At 41.3% G+C, this 17,026-nt stretch overlaps 1 protein-coding gene across 1 annotated transcript in view; it reads left to right on the top strand.

The window, feature by feature from the left end:
* CNTRL (centriolin) overlaps positions 1-17,026 on the top strand; it is a 4,034,091-nt gene that overhangs the window by 566,551 nt on the left and 3,450,514 nt on the right. The window contains 2 exon segments of the mRNA XM_044058259.1: positions 15,181-15,311; positions 15,403-15,544. Of these exon segments, the coding sequence (XP_043914194.1) occupies positions 15,181-15,311; positions 15,403-15,544 (273 nt within the window).

Genomic DNA, 17,026 nt, shown 5'->3' with positions numbered 1-17,026 from the left:
TTTCCCTCCCTCCTTCCCCTCTTGGGACAGGCCTATGGGCTAACACATCCTCATACAACCTGATTGGGGTATTCATTTATGATGTATTTGCTTGCAACTACTGTATTTTGATTATATTGCACTGCATTATTACACAAATTTATGTATTGCCTCCCTTCTGGGGGCACCTGACATCTGGGGCAAGAAAAACTGAAGAAAATGGCGTCGGCTGGTTCCTTTATACCCCTGTCGCACTGACGTCAGGGAAGAAGCAACGACAACCGACGCCGGACCTAGACTTTGGAATTCGGCCGACCGAGGACCCGCCTGACGGCAGGAGAACCCATCTGTTATGACTGCAGCTGTATTAGCACTCGAACATCTACATTTATGGTAGGTACAAAACTGTACTTTCTCAGGAATGCACTCCTGTGAGCCACCCAGGATTAGGGTGCTTGGGACGCTACCCACGTGTAAGAACAAACAGCAAGATTGAACAACTTCACATAAAGAAGTTATGTTCTTACCATAACGTTCCATGTGAGTTGTTCATCTCGCCTTTGTTCTTACACTCCCTCCCACCTTCCCTTTCCATGTTCTTGAAGAACGGGTATGACTGGTGGTCTGGTTGGTCTAGCTAGTGTCCTTTACTCCCGCCAGAGTATTTCTTAGCAAATTGTAAATATATGTATACATGTGTATATTTTTGGCATGTTGGTATGTTTAGTGGTATTCTTTCTTGCTGGGTTCAGCAAACTAGATCTGAGGTTAGTCAAAGAGCATCATGGGATAGGGACTGTGCCTCGAGCTACTCAGAGATCTTGAGCTTGGAAAGTGGCCGACTTGGAGCCGATGGATCGGCTCAGTACCCACGTGTAAGAACAAAGGCGAGATGAACAACTCACATGGAACGTTATGGTAAGAACATCTTTTTATCTCCCATGCGGACAGGGTTTCCCTCAGGACTAAACCCATCTTTTATGCCCAAGGTGGTATGTAGTATGGCTTTAAACCAATCCACTCATTTGCCAACTTTTTTCCCTAATCCTCAGAATAAAGGGGAAAGGCTCCTGCACTCCCTGGACGTGCACAGGCAGCTTAGGTTCTATCTGGACAGGACTAAGCCTGTCAGAAAATCTGACCAGCTGCTACTCAGCTTTGCTGCAGGGGCAGGGGGCAAGGCCATTTCAAAGCAAACCATTTCTAAATGGATAGCACACTGCATCAATTTCTGCTACAAACACCATAGGAAACGTACCCCACAGGGGATCAGAACACATTCCACTAGGGCTACATCAACCTCTACAGCATTTCTCAGGGGAGTCCCTACTAGGGACATCCTGGAAGCTGCAACTTGGAGCTGTATACACACTTTCACCAAGCATTACCACTTATCTATCTATTCTAAATCCAGAGCGGGATTTGCCACAGCAGTCTTACAGGGCCTGATTTCCAGCCCTAATGCTTATTAACTACCTCCACCCATCCTCAGCTTTGGGAATCAACCCAAATGTGATGACTGCAACAGTGAAACACTAAGAACATAGTACAGTTGTGTACACTTACCATAAATGTAGATGTTCGAGTGTATTCACTGTTGCAGTATTGGTTACCCTCCCTCCAACCCCCTGACTTCTCTTTACTTCTACCTTTCCCTTTTGTTTGGAATTTTTTACATCATTGGTATTTGCTTTTTGCTGGGGGTGTTCCATACTATGTAATTGCTTCCTATTTTGGGGGCTCCTGACATCTGGGGCAAGAAAAACTGATGTAATGGTGTCGGCTGCATGTTTTATACCCCTGACGTCATGGAAGAAACGACAGCATCTGACGCAGAAATTCCAAGATTGGTATTCAGGCTGACTGAGGGCTACCTCCAGGCAGATAACCCAAATGTGATGACTGCAACAGTGAATGCACTCTTGCATCTACATTTATGGTAAGTGTACACAACTGTACTTTCTGCATTTATAACAGGTACAGCTGTAGATGAACTGGAGAGATTGCTGCTAAAGCCAGGTTCAGTTGAAATATTAACTTAAGCATTATTGCCTTCCACAGCTGTTGCCTGACTATCCTCTGGGATTCTTTCATCTGGTCTCTCAGGCTTGTTCTGTAAAGGTTGTCGAGGCCAAGAAAAAACATAGCTCTGTCTAAAATCATTCAGGTCATGCTTTAACTTCCTCAGTTTTATGGCCTGAAGCTTGTGTCCATAATGAGCAACGTTATTCAAGACTTCACATATTTTTGCTTGACAAGATTCTGACTGGAACTTGACCAGCATATCATGTTGTAAGTTCTTGATTTTCGTGCCTAACTAAACTTCCATAGGATAAAAGAAGTCAATCAGAAGTCTAAGATAGTCCAGCCCTAGCTGTAGATTCAAGGTCTGCCGTTTCTTAAGTAGTTCAGGATATGCATCACCATAAGTGGGCATTTTTAACACTCATACCTCTAGGCACAACTTTGTGTTGAAAACATGTTTCTAAAGGAAACCTCTGCCATTGATACCTCTTGTATCTATATAGATCATGTTCAAGCTTCCTCAACTGGGAAACAAAAAGTTCACTTACAGCCAAATCATACTGGGGTGTCTTGCAGCTCTCAATCAAGCATGTTAAAGATGGGAGTGGATTGATATCAACGCTAAGAACTCATCACAATTTTTTCCATACCTGAATCTGGATTGTAATCCAGTTCGATGTTAGTGCCAGCCATGTCCAAGTGGTTTCACACAAACACAGGCCAAACAGCAAGAAAAGAAAAAGTAGACTACTCATTTAAGGTTGGAGTAAACGTAGCAGTCAAGTACAAAACAGTAACAAAAACTCCTTCCAAACATGGCTTTAAATCACTATATGTATAGAAGTAACTTTATTAAAATGGAAGTTAAGCGCTTTCGCAGAGTAACCTGTGCTTCATCAGACCATGACAGAACACAAAGTCTAAGTACTATTTAAAATAAAAACTCATACAATCAGAGAAAGTTCAGCAGTCATGTGATGAGATTAATACAAAACACTTCACAATCAATAAAAGCAGCCTACCATTTAAGACATAGCAATAAAAACAATATTGCCATAATCGAATATAAAAATTTGTTAAACGTATTTGAAGCACAGTAATACATCATAAAATATATAGAGCAGTCTCTATATGTTGCTTCAAACCTGACCATAAACAGATAAATGCATTAAATGTAGAAGCAGAAAGAATATCAGGAACTTGCTTGAATGTACAGGTGTAACAAAAATATAAAAACTAATAAATGTCCTACACAAGCTCTGCACACTCACTAAAAGCAACATTGCAAACACTTAGAGCTATTAAAACTAGATATGCAGTTGTATACATGCAGCAAAGGAAAAAAATAATATTCTAATGGAAAACTAAGGTAAAGACAAAATAGGTCTAAATGTTTGTGATGCTGTTTTTAGTGAATGTGCAGAGCTTATGCATGACATTTACTAGTTTTGTTTTTATTTTTGTTACACCTGTACATTCAAGCAAGTTCCTGATATTCTTTCTGTTTCTACATTTAATGCATTTATCTATACATACGGTCAGGTTTGAAGCAACATATAGAGACTGCTCAATGTTTTTTATGATTTATTACTGTGCTTCAATTAAGTTTAACAAATCTTTATATTTGATGATGGGAATATTGCCTTTATTGCTATGTCTTTAACAAATGGTAGGCTGCTTTTATTGATTGAGATTTTTTTTATTAATGTCATCACATGATTGCTGAACTTACTGTGACTGGTTGAGTTTTTATTTTAAATAGTACTTACACTTTCTGTTGTGTCATAATCTGATGAAGCAGAGGTTTCTCTGAGAAAGCGATTACTTTCTGTTTTAATAAAGTTACTTCTATATATAATCATTTAAAGCCATGTTTGGGAGGAGTTTTTGTTACTTTTACATTTGCAGAAAAGCAGAAGACAGTCTGATTAAGAATATTTGGGGCAAACAGGTAGAAGGCAGAAGGAAACAGACATCCAGCAAAGAGGTGGCTGGATTGTGTGAGAAAAAGACCTGCAACAGTCAGGTATGAGTGTCGAAGAAAGTAGGAGAGTGGCATTGAACAGAAAAAGATGGTAGAGAATGGGAAAGGGGAGGGTTGATGATGATGATGGGTAATGAAAGTCGCTAGGAGCTGTCAAAGGCAGGATAGTGACATTTCCATTTACCAGGTCATAATTTATTGCACGGAAATGATATATTTTTGCTTGTCAGCCCCCAGAGAAATGCTTCCAAACATTCTGTTGGCTTTGGCCATGGCCCCTTCTTTCCCATTCTGTAGCTGGTGATTGATTGGTATGTTGTTACTGCTCCCAGAGTTTTCTCTTTGCTTTTACATTGAAAGGAAAACCTGCCTTCAATCTGCACTCCTTCCCTTACATATTGTACACCAGGTTCTGTGCTGTTTGTATTTAACTAAATTAAATTTTGACTACCGCTTGTCTGGCAATCCTGCCAACCTTTCAGTCCCTTCCTTGCTAAGCTAACCTCTCACTACTGTGCTGTATTGTTGCAGCTGTTTTAATATAATTTTGTGAGTGGTTGATGCTATCTTCAGTGCCTGTTGATATGTCCGAGTTAAATACATTCAAGAGTGCAAAATGATGGACCAGTCCTGCAACATGCCAATGGTTATCCTTCTGTCCTTGGTTGGAGTCCTGGTACTACTAACTTTTTTGTCCTCTTTTTTTTAGCTACTTTTCTACCATTTTTGACCATACCTAGCCATTTGAGTTTGCTAAGTAACCTCTTTGTTTTATTGTTTTGAAAGCCCTGCAGAAGTCATGATAAATTACATCAGCTGGGTTGCCTGGATTTGACTTGCAGGACCTGTTTGAAAATCCATATTGATTTATGCTCTGGAGTTTGTCCTCAAGGTATGCCAACTCTTTCCCTTATAACTTTCTCCATTACCTTCCCTGCTGTGGCATACTGATAGTTTCATCTGTAGACTTCATGCCTCTTTTGTGGAGTAGCACTACTGTACCCTCTTCCATTTTCCCTTAGTTTCATCTGTAGCAGTAATCTGTTGAATACCTTCAGTAATAGACTCACTTGTACTCTGGCCTGATTCATCACCAGTATACTCCACCAATTGTTGGACTTCAGAGTCTGAGATATTTGAAAGTCTGGTCTATTGGGGTACACTGGAACAGTTAGATAGTAGAGTACTTAAAGACCCAAAGTGTGAAGTGTGTAAACAGTCTTGCTAACCATGATGCATGCTTAAATTCGTGGAACTCTAGGCTTTTAAGAATGGATGGGGAGAATTTTGTAGGAGTCTTCCTTAGGATGCTTCAGAAGGAAACTGGAATTTTCAGGGATATATAGAGCTATGCCAACTTTTTGAATGAAGAACGCCCAGAATATAGATGTGTTCCTTTTGCAGATATACACCATATTTAAGGTGTGGCTTTAAAGGATGAATGACTATAGATTTTTCTCTTCCTTCATTCCCAGATAGAGATTCAGGGCAGAAGAAAATAGAAGCAAAGGTCATTCTGACAAAAAGCTTACAAATCACAATTTTGTATGAGTGAGGGATTGTATATGGAAACAGATGAGGATAATAGCTAATTATTCCTCTTCGTGTCATAAACAGCGACTGATATCCCTACAGATTTCATAGCCTACTCAGAATTGGAATGGGAGGGGAAGGGTCTTCTCCAGATATCTGTTAATAGAAGCATGGTTATTCTCTTCAGTGTTATAAGGTATCTAGTTACATGCTTTAAAGTGACCAACAAGATACTGTTGTGCTAGGAGGGGCAGCTTGAAAAGCCTTTGCTGAGCTAATTTTAATGGACTGCAGTTTACTGTTCGATTTATGCTGCCTAACCTCAAAGGATCAGCAGGTACCAACTTCCACAGTGGCTTGGGTAAAGTTTTGATAGAAGCTTGTGTCTTATAACAGACCCGATTGTGCTGTTATCTGAAAATTACTCCAACCTCACTTGATTTTAATGCTTGCTTTTGTACTGGTCTTTGCATAAGTAACATACGTTGAGCATCTCTTATGCAGTTGGCAGAGATCAGAGTGGTACAAGTCAAAAGGTTATCCAGAAATTGATGTAATTTAAGGATGTACAGTTTTAGTAGGGTGGCATCCTGTCAAAATATGCAGATGAGTCCATTGGGCTTGCATGGGGTAACTAGAGCTTTTGATTTTTAAAATGGACTGTTCTGCATGGTTATGTTATAGACCTGTGCATGGAGCACAGCTTTATATTTTAGACTCCTGTTCCATAATATAATACCCTGCATTTGGTAACCTGCAGAAATAGTACATACCCTCTTTCCTTATTGCTACTATTGTATGTGCTGTTTGCTTTGACTCCATGTCCTGTGATCCTGATACTCATCTTGTGTCATCTCAACATTTACTTATGACTGGCATATCCTTTCTGTCCCTGCAATGCTTATCCATCAGCTTTAAAGTGGAACATATATGGCAAAGTGTGTATGCTCGTTGTGTTTCCCTGTTAGTAGATGCTATATACTGAAGACTCTGTGACATTGATTATTCGATGGATTGCCATGGTAGGATTAAGAGGAGTAAGCCATTAGGTGACATAAGGATTGTAGTTGTAAATGCTGAGCTGGCACATAGAGTTTGTGTTAGAGGTCACTGATTTGTGAATTCTCTGTACTTTTGCATTAAATGGAGTTAAAATGGGCCATTGTTCCTTAAAACTGAGGCTTTTATTCAAGTTTGTAACATCAAGGGCTAGAAGAGGAGACTGGAGATGTTTAAGATTTAGGCATTTAGTAATACTGATACGATTAGTGAGGTGGATGGTTGATGCTGTAGAATAACAGAGGAGGTCCAATATTTATTTTTTTATGGTATAAAACCTCATTAGTGTATTTGGCACTCAACTAGATGTGTGCTGAAAAAGTAACCTTTTCTGTGCATATTTAGAAAATATATGACTTCTTACATATATATATATATATATATATATATATATATATATATATATATATATGTATGTATGTGTGTGTGTACGTAAGCCAAAACCAGTAGTATGTGGCTGACAAAGTTTGCAGATGATTGCAAGTTGGGCACTGTCATAAATCCCCCTAGTGATGTGAACATCCTCCAAGAGGGCCTTCCCCAAACTAATGACTGGTGCCAGAAGCATGGCCTCAAACTGAATGCCAAGAAATGCATCATTATCCCCTTTGGGGAAAATGGTGTCCCCACTAATTATCACATTAATAAGAATGTACTAAGCATACAGTTAGTCCTGAGGGACTTGGGCACCCAAGTTGATAGCAACCTGACTTTTGACCACCATGTTGCCTCTGTTGTACGAAAGGCTTTCTATATGGCCCACTTCATAAGTAAGGATATTTCATCCAGGAACAAGGAGCTCATAACATTCCTGTACTATTCCCTTATCAGACCCATTATCGAGTACAATGCCCCCCTTTGGCATGTACCTTGCTAAGCACATGCAGCAGTCGGAGAGACCACAGAGGTCCCTGACCAGGAAAATCCAGGGTTTCAAACACCTATCCTATTGCAGATAGGTTAAAAGCCCTGTCCCTCTCCTCAGTCTCATAAGGACCGCTCAGAGATGACCTGTGTCTGGCATACAAGGCTGTCTCAGACTCAGCCGTGATGGAGATGCTGCATATCCGTAACTCAAACTCAACTCACGCAACCCCACACACAAGGTCTCAACCTGGTCTATGGCATTAATAGAACTTGTTGGCAGGATAGATTTGTGTCTCAGTGACTCCCCAGTCTGTGCAATGGACTCCCTCTCCATGTCAGGCAGAGTACCTCACTATTTCCCAAAAACAGCAAGCAATCAGGTACCAAAGCACAAAGACCAGTAATCCACACTAGCACCTGTGTCAGGCGAAGCAGTAAAGCCACGGATAAAATCTTCAGTGAGCACTCGTTTATTTAGCAGATTCCAACAGTTGCAGAACCACCAGCACTAACACAAAACGCACAAACGTCTTAAAGTCTACTTTTTCGTTTGATGCACAAAGGCCCACATCTGATGAAGTGTATCACCAAATTACTTATTCGTACGAGCTCAGTATATTCATTGAATTTCATTCCGTTGTTGCTCTGCTAATTATTGCTTCGCCTGACAGAGGTGCTAGTGTAGAGTACCTCACTATCCCTCTTTAAGGGGAACCTGGATGATTGGATGGGAAACAGAAAATATGCCCCTGGGATGCCACCTGTGTCCTTGCTGGACAGGGAAAACAGGTGCTAACTTTGTGGGAGCATGGGTGAAATTCTTGGCTAGGCTTATAAGGACCTCCAGGAAAATATCCTTGAGCTTTGGTCAGCTAAGATCTATCTGCAGTCAACTGGACGTATAAGCGAATTTAAGTACACTTTTATCTGCACTTTTTCATGTAGTACTGCATTTTATTTATTTTTGTTTCTCACTGAAAATTGTGGCTCTGTCTCTCTACAGTTAGTTTCCACCCCCCGTTCTTGTTTTGGTGTTAATCTTGGTGGCTTTGAAATTGCACTCCCCTCTTGTAAATTTGCATTTAGATACTCATTTTGGCCCATCTCATTTGCTCACTCAACTGAGTGCAGTAAGATCATATTCTGATTTCAGGCACTCCCTACTGTGTACAAAGAGAGCATCTGGGAAGGGAAAAAAAAATTTCTAAGCTTGTTTCCTTCCTTTCCTGTAAGTAGTCTAATCCACATACAGATTTGCTGTATCCAGGACTATTTGTAAGCTTCTGAGCCCCCAAGCCTTTCTGTGTTGGAGGGAAGCCTTCTAGCTCAATTTAGTTTTGTAGAACTAGCCAGTTTTTTAGTTTCAGCATGCAAATCTGTTTCTTTGAGTTCAGCACTTGTTCAGAACTCGTAAGCATTAAATAAGCTACAAATTACTAAGCACTCAACTTTTCTCACTTGTCTAGAGGAAAGCAGTTTTTAGTGCTTAATAAATAAGCACCTATCCAGGTATGTCTAAGGGTCAGCTCCCGGTGTTTTCTCCTGTCTACCTGATGAATCTGGGCATATTGGGGCAATGCAGCAATTGCCTCATGTACACAGACAACTCTCTCCTCCTACCACCCAACACTACAACCTGTGAGAGATGCACTTGTGTAGCCAATCTGGAAGCAAAGCTCTCTTCACCCAAGACTGGACTAGACAGTCAGGAGGAGAAGGTAAACACTTGCACCACACCACACTCACCATATAGTCCCTCAAAACCTACAACACCAAAACACACACACAGAAACACAAAACACACACCTATATTCGCGGAGGCTCTCAATAAAAACTTGCCCAAGCAACAGGGACCTCCAAAGCAGAAACGCAAGCAAACTCCACCCCCCAACATAACCCAAATGACACATAGCCCACAAACTCAGTGTGCCACTCAACCACAGCCCATAAGGCATAACAACGTACCCAACACTCTAGTCATAGGTGACTCTATAGTCAGGCACACTGAGGTTCCACTCACCAGGCTAAACAAGGAGAAAGTTACTGTCAGCTGCCTGTCGGATGCCAGGATCCGCCACATAACGCGCGCACTCAGGTCACTCCACAACAAGTACAAATATGACTCTGTCATTGTCCATGTTGGTGTGAATGACCTGAGAAGTACCTCTCTGGACTACATGAAAAGAGACATGGAGGAGCTCTCCGATCTTGTAGCCCAGGCAGGTATGACACTAGCCCTGAGTAGCATCCTGCCATCACCCCGAATGATACCGCAGTACAAGGACAAAATGATTGACTTCAACAATTGGCTAAGCTTCTGGTGCCATTCTAAGGGGATCCAGTATTTGTCTGCCTGGAATGACATGATCGACGGACCACGGTGCTTTGCCAGAGATGACCTGCACCTGTCGCCCTTGGGATTCAGGATACTGGCTAAGGCTCTCGGCACCCCTATAGTGCCTTTTTTAGGCAAGGTTCAAATGACAAATTCACTACTGTAACAGGTACAAGCAAGCAAAGTCTGAGGGTACTGCTACTCAGTGCTAGAAGTCTAAACCTCAAAGTGCACTCACTCAAGGCACTCCTTAAAATGGAGAACATCGACATCTGTGCAGTGACAGAGACCTGGTTCAAAGCTCCAGAGAGCACCCCTGCATTACCAGGCTATAATTCATACCACACCTTTCGGTCACCTAACCTGGACTAAAGCACTAAAGGTGGAGGCGTGTCCATATTCATTAAGGATATCCACACCTCCAGGCTAGTTGCACAGCATAATGCAGCTGAGATTATCCAAGTGCAACTAACTCTGAGCGAGACCGCATTCCAAATTGTAGCTTGCTACAGACCCCCCCCCACCACCACCATGCCCCAGGATTCCCACTCCTCATTTCTTGACACACACTGGAAACTATTAGGGTACAACCCAACACCCTAATAATGGGCGATTTCAACTACCCCACCATTAACTGGGAAACTACTCATGTACCAACTCTTTTGCTCAACGTTTTCTGGAATTCATAAATTCCAACGCCCTGGGTCAACTTATTCAAACCCAGTATCCTAGACCTGGTCATTACCAACATGGGCGACTGGTGTTCCACACCAGAGGTCAATTCCCCATTGGTCAGATCTGACCACAAGCTAATCACACTAGACATCCACATCCTGCCCCCACCCCCCATTAGGGAAACCACCGTAAAAAACTTCTCCAAAGCCAACTTCACACTTCTTAAGACAGAAGTGGCAAACTTCATGACACCCATGCAGATGGACAGTAGAGGTATGACTGCTGAATCCTACACAAATGCACTTTATAAGCACTTAAACGAGTACATAGATCGTGCTATCCCTAACAGAACCAAGATGCTATCCTCCAAAAAAAGGAAGCCAATCTGCTGGTCCTCTGCCATAAACAAACTCTACAACAGAAGAAAGAAACTGTTGCAAAAAAGAGTAAAATCCCATGACTGGAGGAACTCCGTGGTCAGCCTCAGTAAGAAGCTGAGATTCCTCATAAAATCCCCTAAAGCTAGTTACGAAAACAAAATTGCCACTGACTCTAAAGACAACCACAAAGCATTCTATAGCTATGTCAAGAATCTCAATGGCAACACTCAGATCTGCTCTGAGTTACAGCACAGTGGCACTAAATATACAGAACCAACTGATATCCTGGCAGATAGGTTCAGTGCTAACTTTACCCCCCTCTTACCCCCTAGAGGGCCAGTCTCTATACCGGAAGAATGCAAAGTACCTGTAATCACGACTGCACAGGTAAAAAAAAAAAACTCTCCAAAGCCAAGAACACCGCATCCGTGGGACATCACAATATCCCAAGCTGCATTCTACATGAGCTACAGAACGAACTGGCACCCCACCTAACTACCATGTTCAATCATAGCTTCACCTCAGGCTTTATGCCCACTGAATGGCGCACCGCAACGGTTATCCCACTTCACAAAGGGGGAGCCACGATGGATCCTGGGAACTACCACCCCATTAGCCTGATGAGCCAGGTCTACAAGGCCATGGAACATATCATCGTGGAACTCATAAACAAAGATATTGGTAATCTCCAAACTCTGGACCCCACCCAGTTTGGGTTTGTAAAAGGCAGATCATGTCTCCTAAACTTGATAGACTTCTTTGAAGCAGTCACCAAAGCCATAGATGAGGATTAGTTGGTTCACACAGCCTATCTAGATTTCGCCAAGGCTTTCGACACCATCCCTCACCCTGGAATTATAGATAAACTCACTGAACTAGGTATAAATCCTTATGTCACAAGATGGGTTGCCAACTGACTCATGGACAGAACCCACACTGTGAAAGTAGCAGACTCCAAATCCGACTTCAGACCAGTGACAAGTGGCGTACCACAGGGTTCAGTCCTGAGTCCTCTCCTGTTTGATATCTACTTCTCAGAAGTACAGGCTAACACAGAAGGTCTTTGGCTAATGAAGTCTGCAGGTGACTGCAAACTAGGAGCCATAATCGAAACTCCTAACGATGTGGACATCCTACAAAAGGGCCTCACTAAGACAGATGCTTGGTGTCAAAGCCATGGCCTGAAGTTCAATGTCAAAAAGTGCACTATCATCCCCTTTGGTAAAAAGTCTGTACCCATGAGCTACCACATAGGTGGTAGTCTACTTAACACCGAAAGTGTGATAAGAGACCTTGGGACACAAATGGACAGCAGTCTGTCCTTTGATAATCACATCGCCACAGTGGTCAGGAAATCTTTATACGTGGTACACCTCATCACAAAAGGTTTCTCATCCAGAAAAAAGAGATCATTGTTCCCCTCTACTCATCACTCATTAGACCCATTATAGAGTGCAACGCCCCTTTTGGTATGTCCGTCACAAGACATCTACAACAACTGGAAAGGCCACAGAAATACCTCACAAAGAGGATTACTGGCCTCAAACAGATGCCCTATGCTGACAGTCTCAAAAAACTCCAGCTTTACTCTGTTGTATATTGCCTACTCAGAGGCGATCTCTGCCTAACATACAAAGCTATGTCAAACCCAGAGCTGTTGGACATGCTCCACTTAAAGAATCCCAATCCCTCCGAGCTACGTGCTGTAGGGACCTAAACCTTGTCAACACAATAAACAGAATATGCTGGAGGGATAAATTCCTGTCCCAGAGACTTCCCATACTGTGGAACAGACTACCTATCTATGTCAAACAGAGATCCTCATTAGCACTCCAAGAAGAATCTTGATGTTTAGATGGGAAATAGGAAATTCACCCCGGGTATCACTTTCTGCTCGACAGGGGCACAGGAAAATAATTTTCTTGGGTGGCGATAGCCAGGGTACCTTTTTGGCTAGGCTTATATAGGCATTAGGGCCAATAGCCTAGTTCCTACCTATGAACCTAATCATCATATGAACCTATATATATATATATATATATATGTGTGTGTGTGTGTATATACAGTGGATATAAAAAGTGTACACACCCCTGTTAAAATGCCAGGTTTTGTGATATAAAAAAAAAGAGACCACAATAAATCATTGCAAAACATTTCCCACCTGTAATGTGACCTATAACCTGTACAATTCAATTGAAAAACAAACAAATCTGTTAGGGGAAAAATATAAAAAAATAAAAAACGTACAATGGGCTGGTTGCATAAGTGTGCACACCCATAAACTAATAATTTGTTGAAGCACCTTTTGATTTAATTACAGCATTCAGTGTTATGGTTTCCTTTCTTATTTGCAGTGGTGATGGACAGGTTGACAGATGAGATTAGACAGGAGGCCCCGTGGACTATGATGTTTGCAGATGACATTGTGATATGTAGTGAGAGTAGGGACCAGGTTGAGGAGACCCTGGAGAGGTGGAGATATGCTTTAGAAAGGAGAGGAATGAAGGTCAGCAGGGCTTAAACAGAATATATGTGTGTAAATGAGAGGGAGGGTAGAGGAATGGTGAGGATGCAGGGAGTAGAGTTGGTAAAGGTGGATGAGTTTAAGTACTTGGGATCAACAGTTCAGAGTAATGGTGAGTGTGGAGGAGAGGTGAAGAAGAGAGTACAGGCAGGGTGGAAAAGAGTGTCAGGAGTGATTTGTGACAGACTGGTACCAATAAGAATGAAAGGGAAGGTCTACAAGAGGGTAGTGAGACCAGCTATGTTATATGGGTTGGAGACTGTAGCATTGTCGAAAAGGCAGGAGTCACAGCTGGTTTTGGCAGAGTTAAAGATGTTAAGATTTGCACCGGGTGTGACTAGGATGGACAGGATTAGGAATCAGTATATTAGAGGGTCAGCTCAGGTTGGACAGTTTGGAGACAAAGCAAGAGAGGCGAGATTGCGTTGGTTTGGACATGTGCTGAGGAGGGATGCTGGGTATATTGGAAAAGGATGCTATGGATGGAGCTGCCAGGTAAGAGGAAAAGAGGAAGGCCTAAGATGAGGTTTATGGATGTGGTGAGAGAGGACATGCAGGCAGTTGGTGTGAAAGAGCATGATGCAGAGGACAGGAAGAAATGGAAACAGATGATATGCTGTGGCGACCCCTAACGGGAACAGCCGAAAGATGATGATGATGATTCAGTCTTATGGTCTTGACCATTTGCAGTTCGAAGTTTTGAAACTTCGAGCTTGTGAAGGGAATCCATATATATATATATATATATATATATATATATATATATATATATATATATAGATAGATAGATAGCTGGAGATATTAATTATTTATAATTTGGTGTAGCACAGTCTAGGAAATGTAACAGGAAAGCAGTACTTGTTCTTGGTGAAGGTCTGATCAGAAATGAGGGGTACACAGTGTGCTGATGTGCCATTGAAATGTATGAAATATTGTGGACATTGCACTGATTCTCCTTTCTACAGGTGGTAGTATGAGAGTTACACATTGAAAGCTAGTTGTTTCAACCCTATGTCTATCTTTAAGGACTGCAATTTGACAACTTTTAAGAATAACACAGTTTGCTTGATCTACACTGTTTCCAAACAAAAGAGAGAATGTCATAGTGTGTGCAAACCATTTGTTTTTATGCCTTTGTTTAGCACTGCTTTCACTCACGGAAACTGTTTTGGGAAAATAAAGATAGAAAGTGTGTGGCTGTTTGCAGAGGTGGGGATTAGTGATGAAGCTAAATGCAGAGGTAGGGATTAATGATGAAGCTAAATGTAGCAGAGGAGAACTGCTGATGGAGTTTGCTCTTCAGTAGCTTAAGAAAGTGGTATCCACGCATTTTTTTTCTGCCAGTTGTGCAGTATCGCACAGTTAGCTAAATTACAGATTTCTCGGAGTCACTTCAGATGGAGTTTTGCTGTGCCTTGAGGTGCAGTGACTTTTGGAGTTAATTATAATAAGTCCAGAGGTACAGTGACAGAACCTCCTGCTTATGAGGTGCTGTGGCCTCCCTGACAAAAAAAAAAAAAAGATTTGTGTAGCAATCAAATGTTATCTCAAAAATGTTTTATTTAGGATGGTTTTCTGTAAGTTTAGTTTTGGTGAATTGTCTGGGATCCTAAGAATGTGTTCCAACAAGTGTTAGGATGCTGATCAAATTGATTCACTTTTAATTAATTATCAGGGATCCTAAAAATGTTTCTAGTAAGTTCTAACCTTGTTCTCTAGGTATTGATACGAGTTATTTTCTACAAGGACTTTTCTTTAGTTTTCGGTCTTTTGCCGTTTTTTTATATTCGTTTTCTGATTTTTTTTTTTTTTATTTCAGTTTATAGAAAACCTAGAAAAATGTGAAAGACTTCAAGTTCTTAATCTTAGCTATAATGTAATTGAGAAGCTCGAGAAGCTGGAGAGACTAACAAAGTTACGTGATCTCAACTTATCCTTTAACAAAATCAGGTAATGGATTTAATGATTATAAGGAGTTTTCAGTTGTATATATTTTTTGTTGTTAAAAATGTAAACTGAAGGAACTATTTTCTAATTTCAGAAAAATTGAAGGTTTAGAACATCTGATCCATTTGCAGACCCTGAATCTGGCTGGCAATGAAATACAGCATATTCCCATTTGGGTGGGGAAGAAGTTGAAGGCATTACGCACTCTTGTGTTAAAACAAAACAGCATATCATCAGTAAGTATTGTAAATGTTTCCCTTGTTTTTTGTTTATATACTGTTTGATTTGAGTTTACTCACATTGTGTCTGATAAAGGTGCTCACTTACCAAAGCGTGCAGTTAGAAATAGAATAGTAACTGCATATATCCATTCTACCTCTTTCATTTTTAGGGATATATCTTCAGCATTGATTCTCATGTTATTGCAGAGGTCCCCTCTGTGATGTTGGAGCCTTTGGCTTGATTTGAGTGTTGGGTCCCATATGTCTTTCTGACGGGTATAGATTATTGGCCAGAGGACATCTTACCTGTCTTTTGGGAGAATGAGTATTACTGCTGTATGACTGGCATCAGGAAGAGGCTTGCAATTAATTCTAGACAGCTAATTGAATAAAAGGGAGAGAGGACTGAAACAGGCTTTCCAAGCCACAGAGCCACATGCTGAAGAATGCATATGACTTGATTTCATTCATGTGTGTTACTGTGAGTGGAACTGCTAAATTCAAGACGCACCCCAACAGTACCAATACTCTGCAGTCTAACAAACCACTTTGATTTCACTTCTTCTGTCACCTTGTTGATGTATTCTGTCTGTGCGGTTCAAGTCAGTTTTCATCTAAAATGGTGTACATGCACACAGGAAGGGTTAACTTGGAGGGTATGGATATTAGGTAAGTGAAGCACAAGATGAATTGGGTAAACAGGTATCCAGAAAATGCTTGAAGTAAGCAAGGCAGTACTAGGAAAAACAAGGCATGGGAACATAGATTTTTCAAATTTGTGCTGACAGAAGATCTAGGCGCTTGTTTGGACCCCCAAGTCCTCAAGAGGGACTGACACTAAGACAGTCACAGAATTTACAGTATAGTATAACTTATTACATCAGTCATTTTTTATGGTCTCATTCTCCAGACTGGTGTTAAAATGAGCCGCTGTTATTATTATTTTTATATTTATTTTTATATATATTATCATCATTTTTTTTGTTTGCTTTTCAGTGATCAGTGATGGATGCTTCAGTCCTGTCTGCAGTTGCAACCCTTGATGTTCTTCATCTCACATTGCTGCAGTCCTTACACTTGGGTAGTCCGCTGTCCTTGGTCGGCCCGAATATCAAAGTATAAGGCTGACGTCGGTCAGGGCGCATTTGACTGACGTCAGGACGTTCAGGGTACAAATGCGCATGACCGACGTCATATCCTCAGTCTTTTTTGCCGCATGGTCCGATGCAGAAGCAGTATTGCAAGTGCCGGTTGGCGTTCTGAGATTTTTCGATTTAGAAGTTTCAGACCGAGTTCAAAGTTGGCTAAGTACCCGTTGGGAATATTTTAGTTTTTCTTGCCTCAGTCATTTACGGATGTCAGAAAAGTTAATAATTGCATTTCTTGTGGGAAACAGATACCGCATAAAGATTATCATACTTTGTGTATTCCTTGCTTAGGGCCTGAGCACGACGTTGTTGGCTGTTGCTCTTGTGCTAGATTTAATAAACGCACTAT

The sequence above is a fragment of the Protopterus annectens genome, chromosome 16.part0 (assembly GCF_019279795.1).
Source record: "Protopterus annectens isolate FY-2018-M chromosome 16.part0, PAN1.0, whole genome shotgun sequence".
NCBI classification, from domain to species: domain Eukaryota; kingdom Metazoa; phylum Chordata; order Ceratodontiformes; family Protopteridae; genus Protopterus; species Protopterus annectens.
Note: the sequence above shows the minus strand (reverse complement) of the source record. Positions and strands in the feature narration are given on the sequence as shown.